At 55.6% G+C, this 26,652-nt stretch overlaps 2 protein-coding genes across 8 annotated transcripts; one reads left to right on the forward strand and one right to left on the reverse strand.

Annotated features, from left to right (window-relative positions):
- Window positions 1–6,650: 6,650 nt before the first annotated feature.
- CCDC9B (coiled-coil domain containing 9B) lies at window positions 6,651–15,623 on the forward strand. Of its 5 annotated transcripts, none has more exons than XM_055082603.1 (12): window positions 6,651–6,755; window positions 7,570–7,683; window positions 7,967–8,074; window positions 8,666–8,821; window positions 8,912–9,037; window positions 9,392–9,505; window positions 9,720–9,919; window positions 10,245–10,303; window positions 10,852–10,905; window positions 11,005–11,104; window positions 11,684–11,726; window positions 11,811–15,623. In XM_055082603.1, exons 1-12 carry the CDS (start codon window positions 6,744–6,746, stop codon window positions 12,354–12,356), a joined length of 1,632 nt encoding a protein of 543 aa, XP_054938578.1. In that variant the 5' UTR covers window positions 6,651–6,743; the 3' UTR covers window positions 12,357–15,623. The 5 variants fall into 5 exon arrangements, with proteins under 5 accessions (XP_054938578.1, XP_054938579.1, XP_054938580.1 ...); XM_055082604.1 differs by having other exon boundaries at window positions 7,967–8,065; XM_055082605.1 differs by lacking the exon at window positions 7,967–8,074.
- A 4,759-nt stretch (window positions 15,624–20,382) lies between these two features.
- INAFM2 (InaF motif containing 2) lies at window positions 20,383–23,563 on the reverse strand. 3 transcript variants are annotated; one of them, XR_003678310.2, is made up of 2 exons: window positions 22,136–22,365; window positions 20,383–20,688 (listed from the first exon to the last, which is right to left on the reverse strand). XR_003678310.2 is itself a non-coding variant. In XM_024115410.3 (2 exons), exon 1 carries the CDS (start codon window positions 23,034–23,036, stop codon window positions 22,572–22,574), a length of 465 nt encoding a protein of 154 aa, XP_023971178.1. In that variant the 5' UTR covers window positions 23,037–23,563; the 3' UTR covers window positions 20,383–20,688; window positions 22,424–22,571. The 3 variants fall into 3 exon arrangements, 1 of the variants encoding a protein (XP_023971178.1); XR_003678309.2 differs by having other exon boundaries at window positions 21,588–22,365; XM_024115410.3 differs by lacking the exon at window positions 22,136–22,365 and adding an exon at window positions 22,424–23,563.
- Window positions 23,564–26,652: the final 3,089 nt, after the last annotated feature.

Consider the following 26,652-nt stretch of genomic DNA (forward strand, 5'->3'; position numbering starts at 1 on the left):
ATAAATAAATAAATAAATAAATAAATAAATAAATAAAAGGATTTAGCTCAAAAGTGATGCTTTAAAAAAATAAATAAATAAAAATAAAATACCAATTATCTCACATAAGCTCTTGGGGATAGGTGTTATTATCTTCCTCTTTTTTATAGATTAGGAAAAGCCAGGATTCAGAGAAGTTAAGACACTCGCCTGAGGTCATCCAGCCAGCGTGTAGTTAGTCCCAATCGAGGACCATCTGAGTCTAGAGCCTGGGCCCCTTCTCCACATTACATTGTCTCTCTTTTCAGGAATGCATTTCTGAAAAATTCCAGCCTGCTTTGGTAACACTGTGGGCAAAGGACTTTGGTTTATGACTAGATGGGGAGTTATTAATCCATCATGTACATATTTGCTGTGAGCCTTAGGGGAGCTAGTGCACGGAGGGTGGGCGGAGGTTTACAAAGGCGCGGTGTCTGCAGAGCTCACACCTTTCAGCCCACGCTGCCTCAATGGTACTACCTGTGGCCACCACACCCTGCCCTCCCCAGCCCTCCCAGCCCCCCTCTTCCAGGAATCCTCCTTTTCCCCTTCCGGGACCCTGATGTCGTGACCTGTTCACCCCCAGCCCCAGCCTTTGGCAGGAAGCTAAAAGGAGAGGCCTATGGCTTCATGGACCCCCAAGGGGGAGAGGGGACTGCAGGGCTGAGGAGGGCAGTGGGGCCTCATGCTCTGGGCTCAAGGTTCAGTACCCTGGTTCTCTGCATCTCTGGAGTCAGGGTCTGGGCTCAGGTCTGCATCACTGCAGGCAGGCAGTAGGAGGTACGGAGGCCTTGGGCCGAGGAGGTAGACCCATCATTTTTTTTTTTTAATTTTTATCGGAGTATAGTTGATTTACAATGTTGTGTTACTTTCAGGTGTACAGCAAGGTGAGTCAGTTACACATATACATATACCCACTCTTTTTTAGATTCTTTTCCCATATAGGTCATTACAGAGTATTGAGTTCCCTGTGCTATACAGTAGGTCCTTATTAGTTATCTATTTTATATACAGTAGTGTGTATATGTCAATCCCAATCTCCCAATTTAGAGGTAGACCCATCTTGATGGGGTGGACAGAGAAGCGAGGACAGTCTGAGTGGTCTGGGTGGGGTGCAGCCTTCGGGAGGTGAGGAGGATGTCCACAGCAGTGGGTGGGCACACTGGAGTCAATTTTTTTTTTTAATGGATTAGTCTTGCTTAATAATGTCTTATTTATTTATTTATTTTTGGCTGCATTGGGTCTTCGTTGCTGCACACGGGCTTTCTCTAGTTGCGGCGAGCAGGGGCTACTCTTTGTTGGGTGCGTGGGCTTCTCACTGCGGTGGCTTCTCGTGTTGTGGAGCATGGGCTCTGGGTGCACGGGCTTCAGTAGTTGTGGCACGCGAGCTCAGTAGTTGTGGCTCGCAGACTCTAGAGCGCAGGCTCAGTAGTTGTGGCACACGGGCTTAGTTGCTCCACAGCATGTGGGATCCTCCCGGACCAGGGCTTGCACCTGTGTCCCCTGCGTTGGCAGGCGGATTTGTAATGACTGCGTCACCAGGGAAGTCCTGGAATCAATTTATAGCAGAGCACGATGTTCTGTGGGATCCCTGTACCCAGTCCTAAGATGTTGGGGGTGAGCAGAGCCTTGACCACGTGTGGGTCCCCTCTACCCCCTGGCACTGTGCCTTACAGATAGTAAGTACTTACCAAGTGCTTGGGTTTATTGCCTGGCAGAGAGAGGTGGCCCTTCCCTGCCAGAAAGGCACACCAAGTGGAGAAGAAAGGCACTCTGGGAGGAAGGAGAGACATTTCTGGGCTCAGGGAGAGGAGAGGCTGAGGGCATCTCCAGAAGCAGTAGAGGCCATGGGTGGGGGTGCCTCAGGGAGCATGTGGACTGATGGTGAAGGCCAAAAGGCAGGATGTCGGCCCTCTCCGTGACCCCCAATCCCTGTCAGTAGAGCCAGCAAGGCCCTTGATCCTGGGCTGTCCTGGTGGGTGGGGTGGGGAGGGAGGCGGGACAGCCAGGCACCTTTGCAGGGTTTGGGGGGACAGGTTTCTCCTGGCAGGAGGGTAAAGGTGGCCGGCCTTGACCTGGGCTGGAGAGGGTGTTGCAGGGATGGGGCCGGGAGGCCCCCACCCAACCACGAGACTCCCGGGCAGGTCACTGACCCTGATCACTAGCCCTGGCTAATCCACAGATTTCAAAGCTTGATGAGATCAAATGACATCACATGTGTGAGGGCTTTGGCAGTGTTAGATGTAAGTGCAAGGTGTTATTATGATTATCAGTATTAGCACTGACGACCTATTGGTCTTCCTGGCCTCATCGTTCAGCCCCTTGCTCACAGTGGCATCTTCCTGAGGGACACATCTGCATCTTTGGCCTCTGGCATTACTCAGAGTATGTCACTCACAGGTGAAGATTCCCTCCCTGCCCCAGCCCCCTGCATTGGGAGCATGGAGTCTTACCCACTGGACCACCAGGGAAGTCCCCTAACGTTTTCTTACTAGTAAGAAGCCACTACCGCTTCATGCAACACTCTCACTGCCATGCCCTTGCCGAGCCTTGCTCATCCCCTGGAAGGTTATCTCCTGGAAAATTGTAACAGGGAAGAGCCAAATCTGACTACATGTAGGATCTGTTTCTTTTACTTTAACCTTTGCTTTCAGCTGCTTTTGTTCACTAAAAGGATATTGTGTATACATAATGGCCTGCCTCAGGGAACCCTGCCCCTCTGCCAGAATGTTAAACCAAGTGCCTTTTGTTCAGGCAAACATCAGGACCCTGTCCACCTGTGGATGGCTAAGAGAAAGAAGAAATTAACACTTAACACATCCCTTCCCGAGGCTGGCCATTCCAGGGGATATTTGCAAAATGTCTGGCCGTTTTACTTTACTGCCTCTCTCCTCCCCCTCTGTGCTATAAAAGAAACTGGCATCCAAACCCCGATAAGATGGTTATTTTGAGACTTTAGTCTGCCATCTTCTCCGTCTGCTGGCTACACCTTGTCTCCGATTTATTGGCCTGTCCTGCGGCAAGCAAAACTCCTCAATTGATGAGTCTTATGTCACCCTGGCCTCAGGCTTACGTGGCCTGGAATCGTCAGGGGCCTCTGAGGTGGAGCCTGGGTCTTCACTTTTTGTTCCCTCATTGACTGGACTGGGTGAAGTAGCTCAGGGGTTCGGTTCCACGTCAGGGTTCTCCTCGCACTGCCGGCCTGGAGCTGGAAAGCTCAGGATGCCCCAGCCCAGGGCGTGCCCTGCAGAGCAGAATGGATGAGGGGTTCCCCGAACCATCCTTCTGCCACCTGATGCTTCAAAGGACTTCGGCCCCACCCTGCTCTGGCATGTGTGTTCTTGGGAGTGGTAGGGCCCAGACCGTCCCTGGCATCTGGAGCCTGCCAAGAGCTTGTCCCTCTGGCCCTACCTCATGCACTCTGAGTCCTCCCCACCCAGGGCCAGGCCTGGCCTGACCTGAGAGGCCTGCACTAAACCTCTGGTCAGTAGGAGTCATGACAGCAGTTTCTTGATCCAGGGGGGTGCTGAGGGTGAGGTGGCAGTGCTATGGGCCCAGCCGGCAGGCTGCCTGAGAGGGTGGGGGACCAGCCAGGGAAGAGACATGACCCGGACCTGCGGCCCGGGACAACAAGCCCATCCCTGCGTAGAGAGAGGGAGGGCACACGGTGAAGTATCAGGAGAAACAGCGTTGTTGGGACAGCCAGGAAAAGAGCTGGTCGGGAGGCAGGTGCCTGGCTGCTAGGTTCATCTGAGCCACAAACAGGCTGAGCAGCCTAGGCAGAGGGGCGCTACCTCTCTGGTCTCATCACCAGTCAAATGAGGCTCCTACAACGCATGTGGCTTCTTCTGTCTGGCCGAGTTGGGAGGTGGGGGTTATGGAGACTTGTGGGCGGGGTGCTGGGAGCAGAAGGGAGGGGAAGAGGGCCCCCCAACCAGGCTTTTGTAACCCTGCTGCCCCCTAGTGGTGACACAGAGTAACAGAGACATGGTCTACCCGGGGGAACACAATGCTGGTCACACCCCGCCTTCCCTAGACAGAGAAAGGAAATTCACGCTTAGGGACTTTAGCGGACACCGCCTCCCTCGAGGCTGCGTGTGCTCTGGGTGGAGGGAAAGGCAGCCCCAGCCAATGCACAAGTACCCACAGCCATGCACGGGCTAGCGCGGCTTACTCACTCCTGTATTCATTCTGCAAGCGCCAAGGGAGGCTCTGTAGTTTGCAGGGGCACTGGGCCAGTCCCTGGGGATTTAGAGCCCCTTGGCACACCATTCCTGCCCTCAGAGTGCCTCTGTCCAGGGGGGGAGCAGACAGGCACACCAGAGACTCTGGAGAAAATAGGAGACTGCTCTGAGGCATGACTGTTGTGTGAGTAACACTTGGGAAGCACATGGCCGGCAACCGTGGGGCTGTCTGACTATTGGTTTCTCCTGGGCACGTGGGCCTCCAGGCTGCTGGGTCCGGAGGCTTTTGCCACTAGTTTAGGGGAGTCTTTTCCTGCAGGGCTTTCCAGGGATCTGGGTCGCCCTCCCTGCAGGAGAGCTGGATTTCTGCCTGTGCCTGCTGCTCTCTGCTGCTGTCCTGCCCCCACCCTGGCTGGCAACAGGCGCAAGGGGGACGGCAGACCTTGCCTCGCTCCTACAGCCTCCTCTATCTACACCTGCCCTCCCCAAACCTGGTCTGGGGACCTGGGTTCCAAAGACAACAGAAAACGTTAGGTCTCAGCTGCATCTCCCCCTCCCAGGCTGGTGCTCTGTGGGCCTTCCAGCTCCAACCACACAGCATGGGGCAGGAGACAGGGGACCCAACTGCCACCCCACCAGGGCCCTGCCCTGACCTTCAGAGACTAGACTGGAACTCAGTAGGCAGCACGTGGAGAGGGTGGGAGAAGAAGAAATTGTGTGTGTGTGTGTGTGTGTGTGTGTGTGTGTGTGTGTGTGTGTGTGTGTGTGTAGCCTGGGTACGTCACCGTCACTGGGAATGCAGACGAGTCTGACTCAGTGGGAACATCAGCATGAAAGGAAGAGAGAGCACAGTGGCATTTCCAAGCAGGATGGGAACTCTGGGTGGTGGAGACTGGCCGTGGGGTCAGGGGTACTTCTCCAAGGCCTGGCCTAGAAAGATGCTAAGCGTGGTGGGGAAGGGGGAGGGGAGGGGAGACAGGAAGGGGTAGTTCAAGGGGAGCAGAGGTTGGACCTCTGACTGCCTGGGCTGGTCTCGGTAGGAGAGGGGGCAGCAGGGCTTTCTGCTCTGGAGACAGAAGGGGACAAGTCATGCATGGAATCAGAGAAACAGGCCTGGTCAAACAGGGATGAGGGGAAATGCAAGGACTTCCGACCTGCCCTTCAGGGCCTGGAGGTCGGGCACCTGTTACTACTGAACCAGACGCCAGGTGCTCCTGATACGGAGAGACCACCCCTCCTCCCAGAGCTACTAAGGGTGGGATTGCCAGGCAAGCTGCTCCCCTGGGCAGAGACAGCAGCCTCAGGTGCACCGGGAAGATCTGGGGAGAGACTTTCCCAGGAAACGTTGCTTCCTTTCTCGGGATCAGAGACGCTGAAAGGGCCAGCCCTGGAGAGCAAGGCCAGGAAAGGCCCAGAGTTAGGAGCCAAGGGGGAAGGATGTTGGCCAGCCCTGAGCTGTGGCAGCGCGGACCCTGAGGGATGCTCCCCACACCAAGGGGTGACCTGGACAGCTGAGTGTCCCAGGAGTGACTGTACTTGAAAATACAGGGAAGGGCTTCCCTGGTGGTGCAGTGGTTAAGAATCTGCCTGCTAATGCAGGGGACACGGGTTCGAGCCTTGGTCCAGGAAGACCCCACATGCCGCGGAGCAACTAAGCCCATGCGTCACAACTACTGAGCCTGCGCTCTAGAGCCCGCGAGCCATGACTACTGAAGCCTGTGTACCTAGAGCCCGTGCTCCGCAACAAGAGGAGCCAGCGCAATAAGTCCATGCACTGCAACGAAGAATAGCCCCCGCTTGCCGCAACTAGAGAAAGCCAGCGTGCAGCAACGAAGACCCAACACAGCCAAAAATAAAAAATAGGTGAAATAAATATTTAAAAAAAAAAAATATATATATATATATAAAGAAAATACAGGGAGACAATGTTGAACCTAAAGGAATGAATGACAAATGGTGTTATTTTAGGTATGTGGTAGTACTTGGTGGCCTAGGGGAGGGGAGCTTCTTAATCCCTTCGAATTACTTAAACCAGAACTGATGAGGAGAGTGAGGGAACAGGGGACGCTCATTTGAGTTGGGCCCCTTGGACCAGGGAGCACAATGGGCTGGGCTATAGGTCTTTCTCTACTAATGGGAGGGCCAGAGGGCTACTTGGCTGCCCATCTGTCTGCAGGCAGGCCCAGGCTGGGGTCCCACTGGAGCATAGGGCGCCCTGTGTGTACTCAACTGTCCAGGGAGAAGTCCCTGCGAGTCTGTCTGGGGATGCCGGGGCAGGGCAGGGAGAGGTGCTGGGCAGGGCCAGCTGGCTGCCGGAGCCCTGATCCTCGCCCTCTGAGGGTGGATGGTGAGGGCGGTGGCCACGGCGTTCCTGGCTGGGAGCCCAGAGGAGTCTTTTGTAATCACAACATGATCTCGTGTGCTGGGCGGTGAAGCCGGCAGGGAGAGGCCGGCAGAGGCCCGGCTCCGGTGGCTCCAGCTTCCCTCCTGCTCTGGCTCCCCCAGGGCTGCTCTGGAAATCTCTCGGGGCCTGCCGTTGCCATGCACTCGGCTGTGAGTGGCACCTTGCCTTTGGCGGGGGGCTTCTTGGGGCTGGGACACCAGGCGGCCACACTCTGGGGGCAGCTGGGGGCAGCTGGGCCTGGGAGGAAGAGGGCTGTGCCTATGCCGGTGGGGGGCTGGGCAGGGGCATCGGCCACAAAGGGGTCCCTGCAGCCAGAGAAGGAGGGACTCGGGGATCTCGGTGCTGAGGCACCGTGTGCCCCGGGGTGGCTCCCCGGCTGGGCCTGCCCTCAGAGCTGGCTCTTTCCTGCCCCGACCGACTGCCGGCAGCTCAGGGCCTGGAGACGCTGGGCCTGTGGGAGTGGCTCTTTCCCACAGGCTGGGCACAGGTTTGGGGAGTGGGGTCCAGGGCCTGGGAGCCGAGGACAGAGCAGGGGCCTCTCTTTTCACCGTGGTTCTCGGCCTGGGAGCCAAACAGCCCCCACCTCGACCTCCTGAATACCCTGGCAACTTCCCAGTCACGGCAGGTTCCGCTGCCAGAGCCATTTATAACTCCCATTCCAGGCTCTGCTCGGCAGTGGAGCTCCCTGGAGAGCCGGGGGGAGGGGCAGCCACTGCTGGGAGCTGCAGGCCTGGGTATGAGGCCCCGGCCTGAGCCGCAGAGGTGGCAGGAAGATGGGCAGAGAGGCCAGCGTGGTGGGGCTGGGGGCCTTCCCTGGGCCATCTCCCCACGTGACCCTCGCTCTGGGTCTGGAGTCTGCTCCTTGGGTGGTAAGAACATGGTAGAGTGGGCGAATGTGAAAGTCGAGGAACTGGTAAGGGATGGGCCCAGCAGTCAGGAGCTTGGGCCCCCTGGCCTCTGCAGGGGCCTCATGGGGCCGAGTCCCCAGTGAGCAGGCAGGAGGAGAAGGATGCAGAGCTGGACAGGAGGATCGTTGCCCTTCGCAAGAAGAACCAGGCCTTACTGCGCAGGTACCAGGTGAGTGGGCTGTGACGGGCCAGGAGGACGGACCGGGTTGGCACTCCCTGTCCGATCTGCAGACCCTGAATGGTTGTCTCTCCATGCAGGCTCTGGGCCTGGGACCAGGGTTAGGTTGGGTGTGTTCCATCTCAGGGGCTCTGTGAGGGTCCTGGGGACTCTGTGATGTAGTGCCTCTGCCCCCTGGTGTCCCACTGGTGTCTCTCTGTGTAGGCCTGTCGACATCTGTGTCTCTGTGCACCTGGGGGGCCATGGCCTGTGCTGACCCCGGGCCCTCCCACAGGAGATCCAGGAAGACCGTCGGCAGGCAGAGCAGGGGGCCATGGCTGAGACCACGTCAGAGCTCCTCCGTCCTGACGGCCTCACTGTCACCATCAGCCAGGTTCCTGGAGTAAGACCCACCCGGCAGACAGGGTGGGGTGGCAAGGAGGTGGAGGCCCAGCCCGTGCCAGGGGAGCACAGCTGCCCCCGCTCCTCCGCTTCTCCCGCTTACATTCTGGGACGTACCTACCAGCTCCCAACCTCACTCAGCCCAGGCCACTGCTGGCCCCCATCCCCAAAGAGCCACAGCTGAAAGGTGACCAGATAGAAGCCTCTTCATGCCCTTTTCCAGTCCCAGAGCTCTGCACCCGTACCCCCAAGCACAGGCCGCTTGTAAACCCCAAACCCCAGGGGCACAGAGACATTGGGGCTGAATGCCAGGAACAGCGTCTGAGGGACAGAGCCTCATTGTCTGAGTGCTTTGGATTTCCCAGCTCAGAGATGATGGGCCACTGTGGAGTCTTGGGCCCCTGGGTGGCCCCAGGCCCGGATAACCTAATGCCACTGGTATGTGAACGCCTCGCAGCGTCAGCTCCTCTGTGGGCATTCCAGGGAGGGCCAGGGCTGGAACCCAGCCTGGGGAACCACCCAAAGGACCCAAGCCCCAGCTTCTGTCCAGTGCTGTCTATGTGGCCTGACGGCACGGCCCCTCATTCTGCAGGGGAAGCGGGTGGTCAGCCGGAACTGGGCAAGGAGCGCCCTTGGACCTGGAGCAGCCAATGAGATGCTTGAGGATGAGGAGGCAGAGGCCCACGCTGGCGCCTTCTGCTTGGGGGAGCGGGTGGAGCTGGCTGTGACCATGGAAAACAAAGCCGAGGTGAGCAGTGCTGGTGGGGGGAGCCGGGCACCAGGAAGGCAGCCTCTTCTTCTCTGGCTCTGCCACACTGCCCATCCGCACCTTCCCCAGGCCAAGCGGATCGTAAGTGAGAAGCCCACCAGAGCAAGGAGCCAGGGGGCAGAAGGGTCACCTGGAGGGGGCTTGGGCCGGAGCCCCTCCATGCAGATGGCCATCAGCTCAGATTCTGCCCGGAAGGTAGCTCTTCAAGAGGGGCTGGGGACATGAACGTGGTGGTCCCCTTTTGGGGGAGGCATAGAAGCTGAGTCACATGTGTCCCCATTTGCGGGGACGTGGCCCAGGCAGGACCTGCAAGAATTTCCCCCTTCTTCTTCCTTTCTCTGGCCAGTCTCCACGTTGGGTGGGTCTTGCAGTGAGAGACAGTGTAAGCCAGAGGTGTGACCTAGCCCCTTACCCTACCTGGACCTCTGGTAGCAAGCTGGGTAGGGGGGGCGGGGTCTGGAGGTCTGTCAGGAGGTTGTAAGAGACTGGCCATGTGCCAGGTGTGACCTCTAGGTGGCAGCAGCCCCTAGTCTTGGCTCTCGCTCACAGCTGCTGGGTGCCTCTCCACCCTGCCTGCACTTGACCACACACCCCAGTGACAACTCTGTGGATAGATGCTGTTATTATCCCCATTTTACAGATGAGGAAATGACACACAGAGAGGTTAAGTAACTTGCCCAAAAGACACCACTAATGCGTGGACGGAAACCGTGCCTATAGCAAACAGCATGTTAGATATGGAATGGATCTAATTTTTTTTGGTGGGGGGACCTCAAGACCTTGCGAGAGGAAGGGGTTAGTAGACTCTGGATCCCCATTCCAAGCTCAGGGCTCTTTCTGCTTCGACCCCGTGGTGCTTTGTGTCTTCTCCCTGCAGGGTGTCCGGGAGCCCCAGAGTCCAGGCCTGGTCCCAGGCCCAGCTCCCCGCCGGCCAGTGGGGGGGCCCCCGGAGGTGGGCTGGGACTACGCCCAGTGGAAGCAGGAGCGAGAGCAGATCGACCTGGCCCGCCTGGCGAGGCACAGAGACGCACAGGGTGACTGGCGCCGTCCGTGGGACCTGGACAAGGCCAAGCCCACGTGGGTGGCAGGGCTGGGCATCCTGCTGGGTCGACATGCTTGTGGGGCTGAGTCGGGCTAACTGTGGGTGTCTCTTGGAGGGCTGCTGGGACCCTCCCCAGGGTGGTGAGGCTCTGCCTGACCCTCTGTTTGGACCCTGGGTTCAGGGCTGTGTGTGGGCACTGCGTTTCCCACCTTTCTCGGGCCCACCCTCTCCATGCTGTCCTTGGTTCCGTGGCTGGGCTTGGGGCTGGGACTGGGGCAGGAGAGGTCGGCCCACCAGCAGCCTTGCAGCCTCTGTGCTCCCTGCCAGCAGCCCGCCTGACTCCCTCTCTCTGCAACGCAGGCCACAGGACTCCAGCAAGCCTCGGGAAGAGGGCCCAGCCAGGGTGGGCAGCACGAGGGGTGAGCCAACACCCACCCCTCCTGGATTTTTTCACCCCTTGCCCCCGCTTCCTCTCTGTTCCCTGTCTCTTGGTTTACCACTTTTTTCAGAGCTGGAAGGAAGCATGGAAGGACATCTTCCTTCCTCTCCCTCCCTATCAGAGGAGGGCACCACTTCCCATCCTCCGAACCCACAGCCCCTGTCCTGGGTTCTGACCCCAGAAGGTCTGGGGAGAAGGGCTCACCAGGAAGTCAGCACTGGGGTCCTTTTGAGGTGTTGGTCCCTCGTGGGTGGCAGCTGCCCCTTGCCTGTTATAGGAACAGAACTCTGTGTCGCTGGCCCCTCATTTTACACACAAGGGAGCTTGAGGCTGGAGAGGCTCTGCCGGTCACCTAGTCAGGAGGGACACAGCGAGTACAGGACACAGCTCCCCTGACCCCCAGGCCAGGGCTCTTTTTGGGAGCTAGAACACTCACAGCTGGCAGCTTCCTGGTCCCGAAAGAGCTGACGTTCCTGCTTTGGGTCTTTTGTGACGCCCACCCTTTCCCCATTTCCTTTTTCCACTTAGGCCCCAGGAGCCACCGAAAGCTACAGCCCCCACCGTTGCCCCCTGATGGCAAAGGTGAGTTGGGACAGGAGGAGGAGCAGGTCCCACGTGCTGGTGAAGGAGCTGGGCTGCTATGGACCCCTTCTCTCTTGATTTGTGGACCATCTTTTGCAGGCGGTACTACTCGGGGTGGGCAACCCAGCAGACCTTTGGTGGCGCTGGCCACATGCAGCAAAGCTCGGGGGACAGAGAGGTTGACTGGCAGGGCCCGCAGGTAACATGTGGCAGGGAGCAAGATCGAGGGAGGCATCTGGGCTCCCTAATTTCCTGGCCCTCCCCTGCTCCTGGGAGGTCAGGCCCAGCACTGGCCCAGGTGCCTGCTCCAGCCCCCGGGGCCTCTGCCTCTTGGCTGACTGCTGCCTTGTGGCAGGTTAATGAGATGCGGGGAGAGGCCATCAGCAAAGGCAGCAGCAGCGAGAGCCTGGTGTCCAGGGAGGCTGGTGGTAATTACAGCAGTTACCGTCCCCTGGGAAGTCAGGCGCGCCTTTCCCAGGCAGCGCAGGCCGGGACATGCACGGAGTCCCCGCAGAACTCAAGGCAGGCTTGGCCATAAACAGCAGCTGGGGATCTGCAAAGGGGCTACGGTGGGCGGTGTTCAGAGGAAGTGGCTGGGTTTGCGGAGGAAGGTTGGGCTGGAAGGGAAGCATCCTGGAGCCTCGTTCTGGCTCTGAGCTTCCTCTGAGACCCTTGGGCCCTCGCTCCTCCCTGGAGGACATGGGCTGCTGGCTACGGAGCAGGTGACGTGAAGTGGGGTGGGTAGTAGTGGGGCCTGCCACGTTCTGTGTTTCTGCAGGTGGGAAACGAAGGGAGGCAAGGAGGAGCTGGAGAGCCAGGAGGTGGGTACTTGGGCATAGGATGGGGTGGGCTAGGGACATGAGCCCTGAATTCACCAACCAGCAGAGCCGACCTCTTGTTGTCAGGGAAGCCCAAGCACCAGAAGGACTCCAAATGAGAAGGAACACGCGCAGACTCCGAGCAGGATGGAGCCGGGCGGAGCCATGAGTGTCCCAGCAACCAGCCCAGCTCCAGCATCAGCATCACCAGAGGAGCCAAAAGGGGAGTCAGGAGCTTCGACAGCCAGTCCCGAGCCTGGCTCTCCACGAAACACGGACTTGCTTCCCCTCGACCTCTCTCTAGGACGTGCCAGTAGCCCTGGGCCGGGGGAGAGCACGTGTGTGCTCAGTCCAAGGCCTGGGACCCAGGAGAGCCCTGTGTCCTGGCTGGAGGGTCACGAGCGGCCCCAGGGGTGGACTGAGCCCCAGGCTGAGCCAGAAGCCCAGACTTGTTCTGGGCCCCCAAAAGAGGCAGGGCCCCTGGAACCCAGAGAAGACAGGCCTGGCAAGGCTGGGGCCCAGCAGGTCCTGGCACCTCGAAGCAGACCCCCCAGAGGAGGCAGCCAAAGGGCGAGGGGCACAGGAGGTATGAGGAGCAGGACAGGGGGTCCTGCCCCTGCAAGAAGATGCTGAGCAAAGCTCTCGGGAGCAGGGCGCCCAGCTGGGGAGGGGAGGGAGGAGGGGAGACACCGTCAAAAATCTTTGAGCTCTGGGCACGCGGTTGGCTGGCGGCTGTGGCAGCCTGGCCGAGCAGTTTGGCAGACTCTCCGGTGGAGTGACCCTGTGAAGGCAAGGAGCCGACCCCTGCACCTCACGGGCACCCCCCTGTGCACCTGTGTGCTCTCGCCTGCAGGTAGAGCCCCTGGTGTATCCCCACGCCACACCTGGTCTGTGAGGCTGGCAAGCCCTGCCCCAAGCCTACTGCTGCCCAGGCCACAAGCTCCCTGACCATGGCGAGAGGACAAGGCTTGGAGGCACTCAGCACCTGGCTCTCCTGGCTTCCATCATCCCCAGGGTCTGGCCTCCCTCTCCGGCTGCCGGCTCCTGGCTCCTCAGGTACAGGCAGCCTCAGCAGCTGGCATGGCTAGCCCAGGCTCGGGCCCTTTCCTACACCCCTGCCTTGCACCCAAGGTGAATCACAGTCCAAGACTCACAGGATGGCCAACCTGGGGATCTCACAATCAGCTGGCAGCCTCCTGCCTTTCTCTGGGCCTCAGCCTCCTGGAAGAGGAGGCTGAGGCCCAGAGAAAGGGAGGCCACAGCCAGCAGGGACAGAGCTGGGGACAGAAGAGCAGAGCTCAGGTCTCCTCTGTGAAAGGAAGGGTCTCTGGAGAGTCTCTGAAACGGGGCGGGGTGGGCAGGGGGGAGTAAGGAGGGGCCAGCTTCCTCTCCCCACAGCACGCGAGGGAGCCCCACCGTCAGGGGCCTCCTCCCCCACCCCCAGGTCAGTCATGGAGTGCGCCCTGAATGGGGACAGAGGGAGCCTGCCACCCGGGGTCGTTTCCTGCCATCTCCAGCTTCCTCCTCCCACCGCCTCCCTGCACTGTGTCATGCCAGAGCAAGGTCTCAGGCAGTGACCCAGGAGGCAGAGAAACAGCGACTCCAGCTAAGCACGACATCAGGACTTGTCTTTCCTACTTAGTCTCCGCACAAGCTGTGGCTTCCTCTCAATTCAACCAGCATTTCCTGAGCACCCACTACCAGCAATGCAGCCGGTGGGCGATGGTGACTTTGCCAGCAAGAGGGAGGGAAGAAACCCCTGCCTCCGGCAGACCCAGGCTGCACAGCAGGAGCTGTTCTTGGCTGTAGGTGCCCGACAGGGGCTGGGGATGGTAGTAGGAGCCCAGAGGGAACCATCCCACCGCTGCTCGCAAAGGCAGGCGCGTCTCCCTTTCTCATCGTGTGTACCCTTTGCCCCCAGTCCCCTGCTTGGATCTCCCCACGTGGCTCTGCCACGGTTGTTCCTCTCTGCTGAGGGTCCTGGGCCTCACCAGCCTCTCTGGGTTCTCTAGGGAGTGTCCGGATCATCCCCAGCATCTCTCCACTGTCAGTGAGGCCTAAACTGTGGCTCAACTGTGTGAGGGCGGGGCTTCCTCACTGGCTCTTGCTCCGCTCTCCACCCCCTCTACTGAGGAAGCATGAGGAGGGTGTGTCTTTTTGGCAGATCAGATTGTTTAGAGCAGTGCCTCTCACACATTAAGGTGCAGAGTAATGCAGATTCTAACTCGGGAGGTCTGGGCTGGGCCTGGAAACTTGCATTTCTACTAGGCTCCAAGTGCCACCTCTGCTGCTGCTTCCTGGACCACACTGTGAGAGTTAGGGTTTGGACTAGAGTGTATGGAGGGCTAGGGGAAAAGACAGACCCTAGACTCTAAGGGCTGGCTGCTGGCTCTGTAGGGGATGGGGGCAGGCTGCCCCTGCCTGGTGGGAGCTTCCTGGCCTCAGAGTTGGGTGGGACACTGACGCACTGGGTAGATGCTTGAGAGTGGGTGGTGTCAACTTCCTGTAATGGGGAGTGAGAAAGCTGGTTGGGAACGGGATGAGGTGAAGGGGGTTGGAAGAAGTGAGGACTGATCAGAGGAATTTTGGAAAGGCTTGGGAACATTCTGTGCCTATGGGAAGAAGACCCCTGTGAGATGTGAAAAGGCAAGGGTGAAAGAGTCCAAGCTCAAGTTTTCCTTTTGCCTTCCAGTCACATGTGCGTGGCTTTGGAACATGGCACTGGCTCTGGAACTCACGACTCCCAAAGGATGGAGCTGGGGTAGAGCAGGTTCGGGCAGCCTCGAATTCAGATGTCTCCCAAGTAACTGTGATCCAGAATTTGAATTCTAAGATTCACAAACTTCCCCCAGCCCCCAGTGCCCCCAACTGTACAGATGTGCCTTCATTAAAGGGTCTGTGCCAAGGCATGTTTGACTATGGGATGGGGATGTAGAACTTGGGCAGAGCTCTGGTCGAGGCCTCACAGCAAGACCTAAGCAGGAGAGGAAGCTGGACAAAAGGGCTATGGAGAAATAGGGCTTCTCTCCCTTCTGGATGTTAGGAGAAAGGGATGTCATGGGAATGAGTCACTAGGGCTTGGAGAGAATGGAGTCTGGCACAGGCCATCTTCATTCCAGGAGGACTGTAGTGCAAGGCAAGTATCACCGAACTTTTCTCAAAAAAGGGGAGCCCTTCTTCAGGAGCAATGAACCAGCAGCTCTGGGGGCCACCCCTCCTGCTCTAGGATGGAACCAGCTAAGGAGCAGGAGGGAAGCGTAGACATCCCTCCACAAAGCTCGGGACCATGGAAGGCTGCTCTGTTTCCTTCTGGCTCCTTTGGTTAAAGGCCTGGCTGGGAGCCTTCTTCTTGGATTCCCTTCTCCTCTCCAACCAACAGACAAGACTGTTCCTCAAAGGTGGGAAGTTCTTCATGGGACATGGCTTCAGGAGCCCAGGCACAGAGCTGGAGGAACTGACAAGGGAAAGTGCAGTGGGTAGTAGGGAGCCAGCAGGGAGATGACAGCTTTACCTAAGGCCTCAAAACAAGGAGGGCAGAAGAGGTGGAAAGCATCTCTGTCCTGGCCCATATCACCTTACAGAGGGGAGCAGCAGACCACATTGTAAGGGAGGTATTTGGGGGAAGATAGGCGGCATGGTTGAGGGGAACAAACACGGGCCTTGGAATCTGAGAGACTGAATCTGAATCCTAGGTCTGCCACCTGCTAGCTGGATGACTCTGGTCAATTTTAACATCTAAAAGCCTCAGTTTTCTTGCCTGCAAAATGGAGCTAGTAATACCTATGATGAAGGGTTGTTAAGAAAGTTAAAGATGAGAATATGCAAAATATACCTGGCACAACGTAGGCACTCTATTCACAGTAGCACACAGAAGGCACTCAGTAAATATCTGTCGAATAAATAAAGTAGCTATTTGTTGTGATCTCTGTCTACTTGGTTTTCTATCTTTTCCATCGTCTTCTCTTTTAGTCTCATGGTCACTGGAGTCAATACACTCTCAGGGAAACAGGGATGGATTGTAAATGTTACCCAGCCTTCTAGGACAGTGAGCTGCTTTTAATCCCCAGGGGTTGTCTGGTTGAGTTAAAAGCATCATGAAGTGACTCTGCTCTTACAGGGAATGTTCTTTGCCCTCATCCACCCACTGGATCACAAGGATATCCTAAGCATTTCCCCCTGACTTTGCACACTGCCTCTTGCAGCTCAGAGTGTTTCCTCTTTTCTTCTGTTTACATCATAGCAATCTCAGGAAGTCACTCCCCAGAAACAAACTCCTTTGTGGAGTTCACTTCATGCCTCCCAAAGTTTTATCACCCAAAGGAGCAGCATGCCAGTATTTTCTTAAAATCAAGAGATGGGTAATTGGGGATCCCTGGAAGCAGGGGATCCCCAGCTATCTAGCAAGTCCCAAGTTTGGAAGGTTTGACCACCAGTCAGCTCCAGCCCCAAACCCTAGCCTCAGGGACAGGAATAACAGGAAAAGATGGCACTGGCCCCTGAAAAGAAAAAAGGAAATGGCAAAAATCCCACTTTGGCCATATCTTCTTATTTGGGGGACTAAATCGGGGGTGGGGGTGGGGTCAAGGGAATAGGAGAAACTAAAGGCACTGCTTCACTTCTGCCTCTTAAGTCATTTATCAGTGTCCACAGACCCCGCAAGCGTCTCTTCCTGAGTGAGGGATATCAGGGCTTACGAGGAAGAGCTGACACAGGGTGACCACAGCCCCACCGAGGGGGAGAAGGCAAGGCTGGGGAAGGCAATGAGAGAAGCCGCATAAGGCACAGACCAAGGCTGCTTTCTCTCAGCAAGTCTGCCAGCCTACGTCACGGCCTCTCATTAAGCATCCACTTGACGCCAGGGAAGTGAAATAGCACAGACCCGGCACCAGAAAGGACAAATGTGGCACCCACTGCTCCTTTTAAGGACTGGCTGGAGGAGCTGCAGGCCCCAAGGCAGGAGGTGAGGCAAACACATCAGTACCTCTGTGGGAGGGGGAGGGAGGACTCTTTCAGGCCTGCCTCCTTCTTAGCAAGCTCTCCAGGGCAAGCTCTCCCGCAACCTTCAAGAATAACCAACAATGAAGGCTTTTTCCCTTTTAAAACTCTAGGGACACAGTGTTTCCTCTTCCCTCAGCAGGGCAGCTGGCTTCAACCAAGAAAGAGGGTCAAAAGTCACCTTTGGATAACCATCTGTTCAAACAGTAATACCCTAACCCCAAGTAACTGAATCAGAGGGAAAGGCTGGACCAGTGCTTCTCACATTTTAGCGTGCATCCGAAACACCCGGAAGGCTAGTTAACACAGTGCGGAGCTCCTCCTGAATTTCTCACTCAGTCGGTATGGGATGGGGCCTAAGACATGGCATTTCTAACAAGTTCCCAGGTGATGCTGATGCTGATGGTCTGGGCACTGGTGTAATGTTTACTCCCTGCCCCTTCACATTTCTTTCCATGCATCATTTTTGCCCAAAGGGACAGTCCCTCCCTTGAAAATATATTAATTACCTCATGTGAATATACTGTACTTTTATTCCCAAGATCTCGAAGCCCTGTCACACCTCTTAGCTCCATTTGCTCTCATGAATTCCCATTTGGTTACCAGGAAAGAAAGAGGTCAAGGGCGATAACCAATGCCATCGTTGAGTCTGTAGGCTGCCTGTCTTCCAGTTCAGGGGTCCCTCCCAAGAGCACACTGCCTCCCCAACCCAGATCCTCGTGATATGTGAGCCGCCTACAGCTCAGAGACTGGTTGCTGTGACTCAGCACTGCCCAGACTACTAGCAGGGAGCTCAAGGGACAGGTGGCCTCCAGGACAAGGTGGGAGGAGACATCAACTCATCCTCTGAACACGGAGGTAGCAGAGAGAGGTAGAGGTAAAAGGAAATCCTTGGTAACCAGCAACTGCTTTTTTGGACAAGTTGGTTTGGGGACTTTTGAGGCTCACTTCGCACACTGTAGGCAATAAATAAATAGTTCTTGAAATAATGGTAGTGGTTTATGGAAAACGTTCTAAGGAAAGTTAGAATCTTACTGCTGATTAACGGATGAGCTATTGTAAAAAACAGATTACTGAAGTTAAGGAAACAGGAAAGTAACACGGGTAGATTCTTGTTGGCATGACTGTAAATTCCTTGAGGGCAAGAACTGTATGGTAACTTTCGGGTCCCATAGGAGCAGCTTAACAAATGTTTATAGAATGGAACGGGGGCACAGGGAAGCTGATTTGGCTTTGGTGCTCCTTACTGACCAGGTGGCTCAAGGACACTGTGTGCCACTGGGAGCCATGGCTGTTTCTGCGCTTAGGACAGACAGCCTGGTAGAGTCTGGGAGTGTGGTTAAAAAAAAGATTTCGTCTTTGTATTTTTAAATTAGCTACTGGAGGGAACAAAGAGCATAACACAGGTTTTCTGGCAGCAGAAACCTACATGTTATGTCAGCAAGTAAAACAGATGCGACCCAAAAAACTGTTGATAGAGCAGATATTTTTACAGCTCAAGATTGGCCACAGGGCCAGGACAAAGGAGACAATGAATGGGTTACATATTCTCTGTTGCCTCCTTGAAGCACCACATGGAATACAGCTGTGGACTCCTGGTGCCTGGCAAGAACAGGCAGGCCAAGCCCAAGCCCCTCAACCTGGCTGCGAAGAAACCTCAGCCAGAACGGCCAGTGCAGCTGTGATCTAGCAATTCACTCCCCTGAACCAAGATTCTCGGCTGTGGATACACAAGTGGATCATGACAGTAACACCACGATGACTCTAGGGCCAATGCTATCCAACGCAGTGATCAACCAGGTGATCAACAGTGCCAGGCACTGAGCTTAGTGCTGGTCCTCTGAAATGAGAAAGGCCACTGTGGTCCCTCCCTCCACGGAGGGAGAACAACAAAATGTACAGCTGTGGCCCTCTTGTTACTGCATTGCAATTCCAGAAATACCACCATTCTCTGCAGACAGGAAGGGGAGGGCAATTATTATCCCTTTTAAATAGCTGTGGTAGCCCTAAAGCTCGGGACCTGACCTTTCAGTTCCCCTTAAAGAAACATGTAGAAGCAAGTAGATGCTCTCCACTCAGCATTTCAAAACAGGATATAAATACTCAATGAAAGAACACACTATCTTAGGATTCCCTAGTGAAAACCAAAAAACAAGGTAGACAGAAAAAATTCCAAAGCTGTGGTATCGTATGTGTAGAAATCTCGAGCTGTTAGGAAGAAAAATATTTCTTATGCCGGAAACTTCAGAGAAACACTTCCTCAGCACAGTGGGGGAAAGAAATGATACCCACACAAGCCCAGTCTAAATGGCTTAGCAAATTCCTCACCCCTCACCCTCCAGAACTACACTTTCAAAAGAGGATTATTTCATCAAATGCAGGCTGTCGAGAAATAAACGCACATGGTCAGTTCTAACATAAACACCTAGAAATGATCCAGATAGTCCCAGTGCAAAGCAGTTAAAGGAAAATAATCCCCCTTTGCCCAGACCTCTCCTTCCCAGCTCAAAACCTGATGGACAATTTTGCAGCTAATTTCTAACCCTTGAAAATAAAGCTATTCCAACCGCTGCTCCCTGCCACCAGGCCCTGTTCTGGTGGAACAGTGACCTTCGCATTGGCCAGCAGGCTCCTGCTGCACACACTGCTGTATGTGCCCAACGTGTGAAGCCGTGTGCAACTGCAGAAGCCACATGTCCCCGCCTACAGAAAGAAGGGGCTGGCTTGAAGAACTTTGGAAACTCACTCCCCTTCTGCTCTGCCTTACCAAGCCCTCTCACAGAAAGCCATTGTGTAGGCTCAAGAGGGAAATAAAAGAAGGGTGGACTTTTTCCATGCTCCCCTGTGGACCACAAGGTGATGTAAAAGCACAACAGCCACCCCCCAACAGCTCCGGAGAAGTACAGGCCTCAGGGGGCCCCACCGACACTGGCTTCTCATTCGGGTTCGCACTGGGCAACATTGTCTAATAATGAGCTGAGCTCAATTGCTTGCTGTGTATTTTGCAGCACAACTAATCCCTTATATTTGTGCTTTCCACCCACATGTCTTTTATTGTTTGCTCTAGGGAAGAAACAGCCTCACCTCTGAAGCAACCTACACCTTCTCTCTGCCCTGTGGCTCTCTCACCTCCTCCACTGTAGACAAAGCTCTGTCCAACCACTGCAGACACATCCATTTGTCTCCCCCAGTATTAGCACTTCTTGAGCTTTCTAGGGGCCAGTGGTTTAAAGGTGAGAACAGTGATGCTACCAGGCGGCTGATCCTCACCTCAGCTCAGCTCTCAGCCAGCTCAATGTTTATAATAATTCTTAATCTGCGTGCTTACTGGTCCCTTAGCTTCCTCAGCAAGGCAGCTGCTCAGAGTCCTTTAAAAGCAGAACTTTTTCCCAACCATTCTAGGGCTGGCAAAAGGTGGCTGAGCTAGATATCACTGTTCTTCCAACACCGTGATTGTTTCCCGACTAAGATGGATTCCTGCCACCCTTCAATTTGGTCAAACCATCAGGCACAGAGAACATTAGAGCAATTGGTTTTTCCTCTTACACCTATTCATTACCACCCGTCCACCACACCTTAGACCACTGCCTCTTCCAACCTCTACTCCTTCCCCAAGAAGCATGAAAAGAGAAATGATCGACTTACACAGGCTGACGTAGAGTTCTTAGAATGTATTTTTGTTCACCTGAAAAATAAAACTTTTAAAAAATATACAGGACTTTTTGAGTACAGGTATATCTTAAATGGCTGAATTATAAATAATGTCTCTGGTCACGCTCACAGCTAGAGCTGGAGCTAATGTCCCAATTCCAGTGAAGGCGTTAGAGTCAGGAGACCAGCAGCTGGACCCACGAGTGGTTTCTCTAGACTCTGATCCATCCCAAAGTGGATTAAACAGTCCAGAATGCAGGGGTCAGGATGGGGACAGGGGATTGGACTCCCAGATGTTCTCTTGCAAGTTCAAAGGATTCTTGGAATAAGAGATCGATTTACAAATTATTAAAATATAGGACTAAAAATTCACACAGTAAATAGAAATTACAGGCTATTATTTAAGTTATAAAGTGGCATTTTGTTTCTTCCCCCAGGCCCTCACCCAAAATTTAAAAAGGCCTCAGGGCTTCCTAATGACCGAAGTGCTCAGAAATCTCCTTCAACCAAGACAACTTGGGGGTGCTACCAGCCTGCCCCTAGGCTATGATAGCTCAGCTGCTATTATCTTGCCCACACCAGAACATGGCTTAAAGCAAGGGTGTTGTCCTGTAAACTTGGATCAGAGCTAACTGGAGTGTAAGCCAGAAAACTAGAGAGACAAATTGTTTCAGGACTCAGGTGGATAAGTTGTTGTTGTTATTGTTTTAAAGTGCCTCATTTCCCAAAAAGGAAACGCGAAGGGGTTTGATATCTTGTTACTACCCACACTCAACTGCCTAAAAGCAAGTGGCGGAAGGAAACAGAATCCAAATTGAGGATGTATAATTCTTGCTGCCCCAGAGCTAGCTCTACATATGTCATTTCACTCGATGTTTCTCAACTCAATGAAAATATAGGCTGCATATAAGTAGAGCTTATCAGGAGAGGTAAAGACAAGCCAATTGAACCTTCCTACGGCTGGTCTATTATCTGGCTATCCAAACACAATCCTGAGGTTGAAGCCCACCTTTCGGCCTTTTGCGTTCCACAGTACAATTCATAACCAGAGGGTGTGCTCAAAGCTCTGGTTTCACAACAGATTTCGTCCTAATCACAGGGCTACACTGTCACTACAGGCTCAGGGAAGAGGGAAGGTGAAGGTGATTACTGGAACAAGACCAGATCTTGAAGAGCAGGGGAAAAAAAGATAAAACACTTGTGAGCCACTCTACTTACAAACGCTTGCTCTTCGTAAAAGAACTCTGTGAGAAGGCCAAGGGGTGAAGCACAGAGGCATTGCTTTTTCCCTTCCTTCTTCCCTGGCCCATATCCAGATACTTAGGGCTGCAACAGAAAGCCTCTTAGGTGGGGGCACTAAGGTGGGAAGAGGAGGGCAGGGCATTAGTACATTCCCCACCCTCCCTGAACTGCTTCTACTTCTCCAAAGGTTTTCCATTGTCCTTTCAACAAGTTGACGAATGATTACACTTTTGTCTTGTCTAACTCTAAAGTGTCATAAATCTATCTTTCTGAAACAGGAGGGGAAAAAGGGGAAAGAGTGGGTAATGAAAATCAAGTGTTTGTGCCCTTCTGGCTAGCTGCACTTTGGGGGTCAGCAAATAGCCCTTGCTTAGCCCCATCCATCAGTCAGTAGCTACCCAGGGTGTGGGAGGATACATGTAGTTCTATGTAATTATAGTAGCTTCTAGTGCATATGTCAACAACTATATACAAGGATCTATAAATTAAATGCATCTGTGGCCACTGCAACTAGGTTGACGTACCTGAGCTCCACTACTTTTGGTGCCCTCCTCCTTGCGAGAGCTTCGGCTTATTAAAGAAGAGCCCCTACAGCTCCCTCCTTCCCCTGAGTCTTGGGGGAAAGCCCGAGTCACCCCTCCACGTAAGATACCAAAGAGCTAGCGGCGCTTCGGTGCTGGGATCTCCCCACCCCTCCCCCCATCCCCCTTATGGCTCAGGGCCCTGGCGCAGCACGGTCCTAGGAAGACAAAACCCCGAACCCCCGGAGAATCGTGGTCCCTTGGCTGAAGATCCGACTTCAGGCCCCTCACCCCTGCGGCGAGCACGCGATCGTCGGGGGAAGGGAGGCGTTCACTCCCGTGGGGGTCACTCCCGCGGGCTCCCTGCCCGGTCCTGCTGCAAAGTCCTGCCTCCGGGCTTGGGGAGGATGGTTTCCGGCCACCCCTGGCACGGAGGGGTTCAACGACTCCCGGGCGCCGCCGCCGCTTCCTTCTCGTCCTCCTCGGCCCCCTGCGGCTGCTCCAGCGGCCCGGCCAGGGGGCTGTCGGCAGAAGGCTCAGGAGACACGGGCCGCGCCGCCTGTAGCGGGGGCGCGTCGCGCGGCGCCTCGCGGCGGGACGACCCCGTGGTGTTGGGCCCCGCCGCAGCCGCCGCCCCTGAAGTCCCGGACGGGCCGGTGGCGTTGGAGCCGCCGGGGGGCGGGCCGGCGGCTCCTCCCGAGGTCCCGGCGCCCACCGGCTGCCAGATGAGGCTGTAGTAGACGGCGAGCACGATGGCGGCCAGCGACACGGAGAGCACGTAAGCGAACACGGTGGCGAGTCGGACCCACTTCTTGTTGGTCTTGGCCGCCATCTTCGCCTTCTTGTCCCCGGTGTAGGTGGCCGGCTTGCCCCGCTCGGCCGGGGCAGCGTCGCGCTCCTTCATGGGAGGGCCCCGGCCTTTGCCCCGGTGCTCCACGGCCCCGGCTGGAGGGGGCCTGGCGGCCTGCAAGGACTGGGCAAGGGGCGGCCCGGTGCCCTCGGTTCCCGGCCACTCGGCTCTCCGCCGCTGCTCCTCACGCCGCCAGCCCGCAGCCCGCCACCGCGTCGCTGCAGCCGCCGCCGGGGCCTGGACCAGTCACCGCCGCCAGCGCCGCCGCCGCCGCCGGCCCGTCAGCTGCTTCCCTGCCGCCGCCACAGCCACAGCCGCCACAGTCGCCCGGCTCCGAGTCCCCATCCGCCGCCGCCGCCGCCTGCCCGGCCGCCGGCCGCCCGGTCTCCAGTGGCCGCGCGGACAGCGCTCTCCTCTCCTGCCCGGCTCCCCCACCTCTCGCGCCGGCAACAAGGGGCGGGAGAGGGCGCTGCTGGGGGCTGCCTCTTAAAAGGGCGACAGCGGGGTCCGGAAGTGCCGCACGGGGAGGCGGGCTGCAGGCGGGCGCCGCGAGCCCCGCCGGGACGCCCCGTTAAGAGAGAGTTAACGGAGGCTGGCTCTTAAAAGGGCAACGTCGCCGCAGCCCCTTACGGGCTGGCGCGGCGACGGTGGGAGCCCGGGGCGCTTCTTTAAAAGGGGAAAGGCGTCGTTCGGGGCGGAGTGGTGAACTGGAATGGGGGCGGGGAGGGGCTGTCGGAGCGCAGAGCTGTCAACTCTGGCGCCTCCCCTCTGTGTCCAGACTGTCCGAAGAGACAGGTGGTATAGCAACAACGGCTTCCGCTCCCAGGCCCCAGGCCTCAGTTTACCCCCAGAAGTGGGGGTGATTTCACGTTGGTGCTCTCGACTCGCGCCCCGTTCCACGTACCCGCCGGGCGGGGCTTTCAGACCCCTTTACACCTAGCGAGTCTGGACCATGTCGTCTGGCGAAGGCAGCCAAGGAAGCTGGAGCGTGCCCTGTGGTTACAGCTGGTCGCGGCCTTTCCCAGCCCTCACCGCCCACCCGCCGCCGGATCCCGCCTGGGCTTCAAGGCTCTCCCGATTCTCTGTCCTCGGAGATCCCCGAGTCGGCTGCCCAGACCTTCCAGAGCTTTCGGGACAGTACAAGTGCTGAGCTGTTTCTCCTCCCACCTTAGTCCTGAAGTTTGCAACAGGTTCCAGGTCCCGCTTTGGGGGGATTCCGACTCCCGGGTTTGGGCTTGATTCATGGACTCAAGAGGCTGCCCTGAACCGGTGGAGCGGCTTACAGTACAGGGCTTTTGCCTTCTCTGATCCTCTCCGGGTCTCAGAGCCTGGGCGGCTGTTGCCCTGCCATCCTTCCCAAGTGAGGCTTGTCATCCCTCGTTTAGGTGCGGACGAACCCCTGGCCAAGCTCGTTCTCTCAGTAGCCGCTTACCCTGTGCCTTCCCCCTCCTTCAGCCCTCCTCTCTTTTGGCTTCTCTCCTCCCCATTCGCTGTCTATGAGGTTTTCTAGAATTTCTGGTTCTCTCCTCCTTGAGTTCTACTTCCTGTGTTCCCACAGCTGGGTGTGTGGACCTCCTGGGTATCTCAGTGGGTATGGGAGACTGCCTTGGGGGGCGGGGCGGGGAGATAACCCAATTAGGTCGGTCCTAATTGGGTTCTGTGGGCGAACCACCCCTCCTGACTCCTGGTTTCAGACTCTGTGGGGCTGGACAGTCTCTGCCTTTTCCATTTCCCCTCCTCCACAGGAACCCTTAGCTTCCACACACCATGCCCCCTGATGAGGAAGCCCCACCCCAGCACTGCTGCCCTGCCTCCCCCACTGCACAGAAGTCAAGTGGCTACCAGAGCTGAGTGTGTTGATCAGGGCTGGAACTCCAGGCCCATAGCCCAGCCCCTGACTCCTGAAGCTCAGGTGCGAGTCTGCCACTAGCAATGGCCAACTGGATGCTTATTTCCAAGAACAGGCTGCCTTTTTACTTTCTGAGAGATTTTAAGGACATTGAAAGTTTGGAGTGCTTATTGCCTTCTGCAGGCTGATGGGGAAAAGACAACCACTCCTTCCCCAACCTGCTGCCAGGGTGGCCAGAGCCCATCTAGCAGGGCGACCTGTTAAGTCAAAATCCCTGAATTGCCTCTGGATGTTGAACTCTCTCTCTACCTTACTCTCTGGCCTTCCCGGCAGGACCGATCATACCAGCTGTACCAAGGTGAATTATTCTTAAAAGATTCCAGGTGAGGCCAACCCAAAGCCTCCTTCCATCTGCTTCCTTGAATGCACTCTGAATTTCTTCTGTTGCAAATTAAACTTCTTTCTTCTTGCTTGGCTCCCAGCGGAGTAGGAAAACAAGCCTGTCACTTTTTTCCACACTGAAGAATAGATATACTTGAAGCCCCTATTCAATTCCTCTCACCCTATTCTTCTCCAAACTAAACAGTGCCAGATTCTTTAACCTGTCATCAATAAGCCGTATTTATTATCTGGATTTACATAGTGTCTTTTACCCTAGGAACTCAAAATGCTTTCAGATATAATTGAGGCTGATCTCCCTGGTGCCTGAGCCATTAAGAAACCATTAGTGTATTCCTGTTGCAGGCAACTAAACGGCCCCCTGGTGGCCTGAAAGTGAATATGCTTCTCTAAGTGCCTCTCCTGGACTAAGGGTAGGCAGAGTCAGAGCAGAGGATCAAGGCAGCCTGGGGATAGAATGGGCCCAAAAGGTCCTCTTTTGTAAATACCCTCATGGACCCTAGAACCTTCCCCACAGCATCCCTATGGAGCACTCTCCAGCGTTAGCTAAAAGACCCTCCATGTTGGTGTACATTATTGTCTGCTCCCTAAGGCAGCCCTTTCAGGCTTCGGAAAGTTCTGACCAATTGTAACAGCATCCACACCTTTATTATGTGCTAGGCACCATGCTAAGCACTTACATTCCTTGTCTCATTTGTCTTACAACAATCTATCAGGTAGTTACTATTTATCTTCATTTTAGAGATGAAGAAATTGCCTCCAAAAAGTTCAGTAACTTGCCCAAGGTCACATAGCTAGATAGAATTCAAACCTGAGTCTTTCTGACTTTAGAGCATTAGATACTGATCCCTATTCTACTCTGCCTCACTGGCAGAGCTGAACTTTGCCTCTGTAGTGGATATTGGGAGTACCACGCACATCACCCTCAGGATGGAGGCTCTCATTCCTCCAGCTGCTAGGAATGTTGGCTGCTGATGGCTCACAGCTGCCACTGTCCCTGGGAATTGCCCTCAGTCACCAAAGGAAGCTGTATCTCTCTCTTGGCCTACAAGACCAATAAATAGGGCCAAGTTGCAACAAAACCCATCCAGAGATGTACAGGGTTCCTGCTAGGGAAGGAGGAGGGCTCTATCCCCAAGGAGCTGCAGAAGTAGCCAGTATGTACTGGCAGGAGCAGCAGAGGATGTATTGGCTGGATCGAGGGGGAGGTGAATACTAAGTTGAATGAGGGGGAGTTTATTGATATGGGAACACTCTCCCATGAAACAGGATTTAACATCCTGACAAGGATCCTGGGAGACAGGCTCACCAAGTGAAATGGAAATGCCAGAAGTACCATGGCAGAAGATGGAAGAAGGGTTCAAAAAGCTCAGAGAAGTGGGCATGCTCTAGTGGGTATTCTATGTAAGATCAGAAACCCAC

This window comes from Physeter macrocephalus, unplaced genomic scaffold (assembly GCF_002837175.3).
Source record: "Physeter macrocephalus isolate SW-GA unplaced genomic scaffold, ASM283717v5 random_190, whole genome shotgun sequence".
Lineage (NCBI taxonomy): Eukaryota > Metazoa > Chordata > Mammalia > Artiodactyla > Physeteridae > Physeter > Physeter macrocephalus.

Coding starts and splice junctions, on each gene's coding strand:
- CCDC9B (XM_055082603.1), top strand. Junction 8,822..8,911: donor CCATGGAAAACAAAGCCGAG/GTGAGCAGTGCT, acceptor CACCTTCCCCAG/GCCAAGCGGATCGTAAGTGA. Junction 11,727..11,810: donor AGGAGCTGGAGAGCCAGGAG/GTGGGTACTTGG, acceptor TCTTGTTGTCAG/GGAAGCCCAAGCACCAGAAG.
- INAFM2 (XM_024115410.3), bottom strand. CDS start 23,036: ATGAAGGAGCGCGACGCTGCCCCGGCCGAGCGGGGCAAGCCGGCCACC.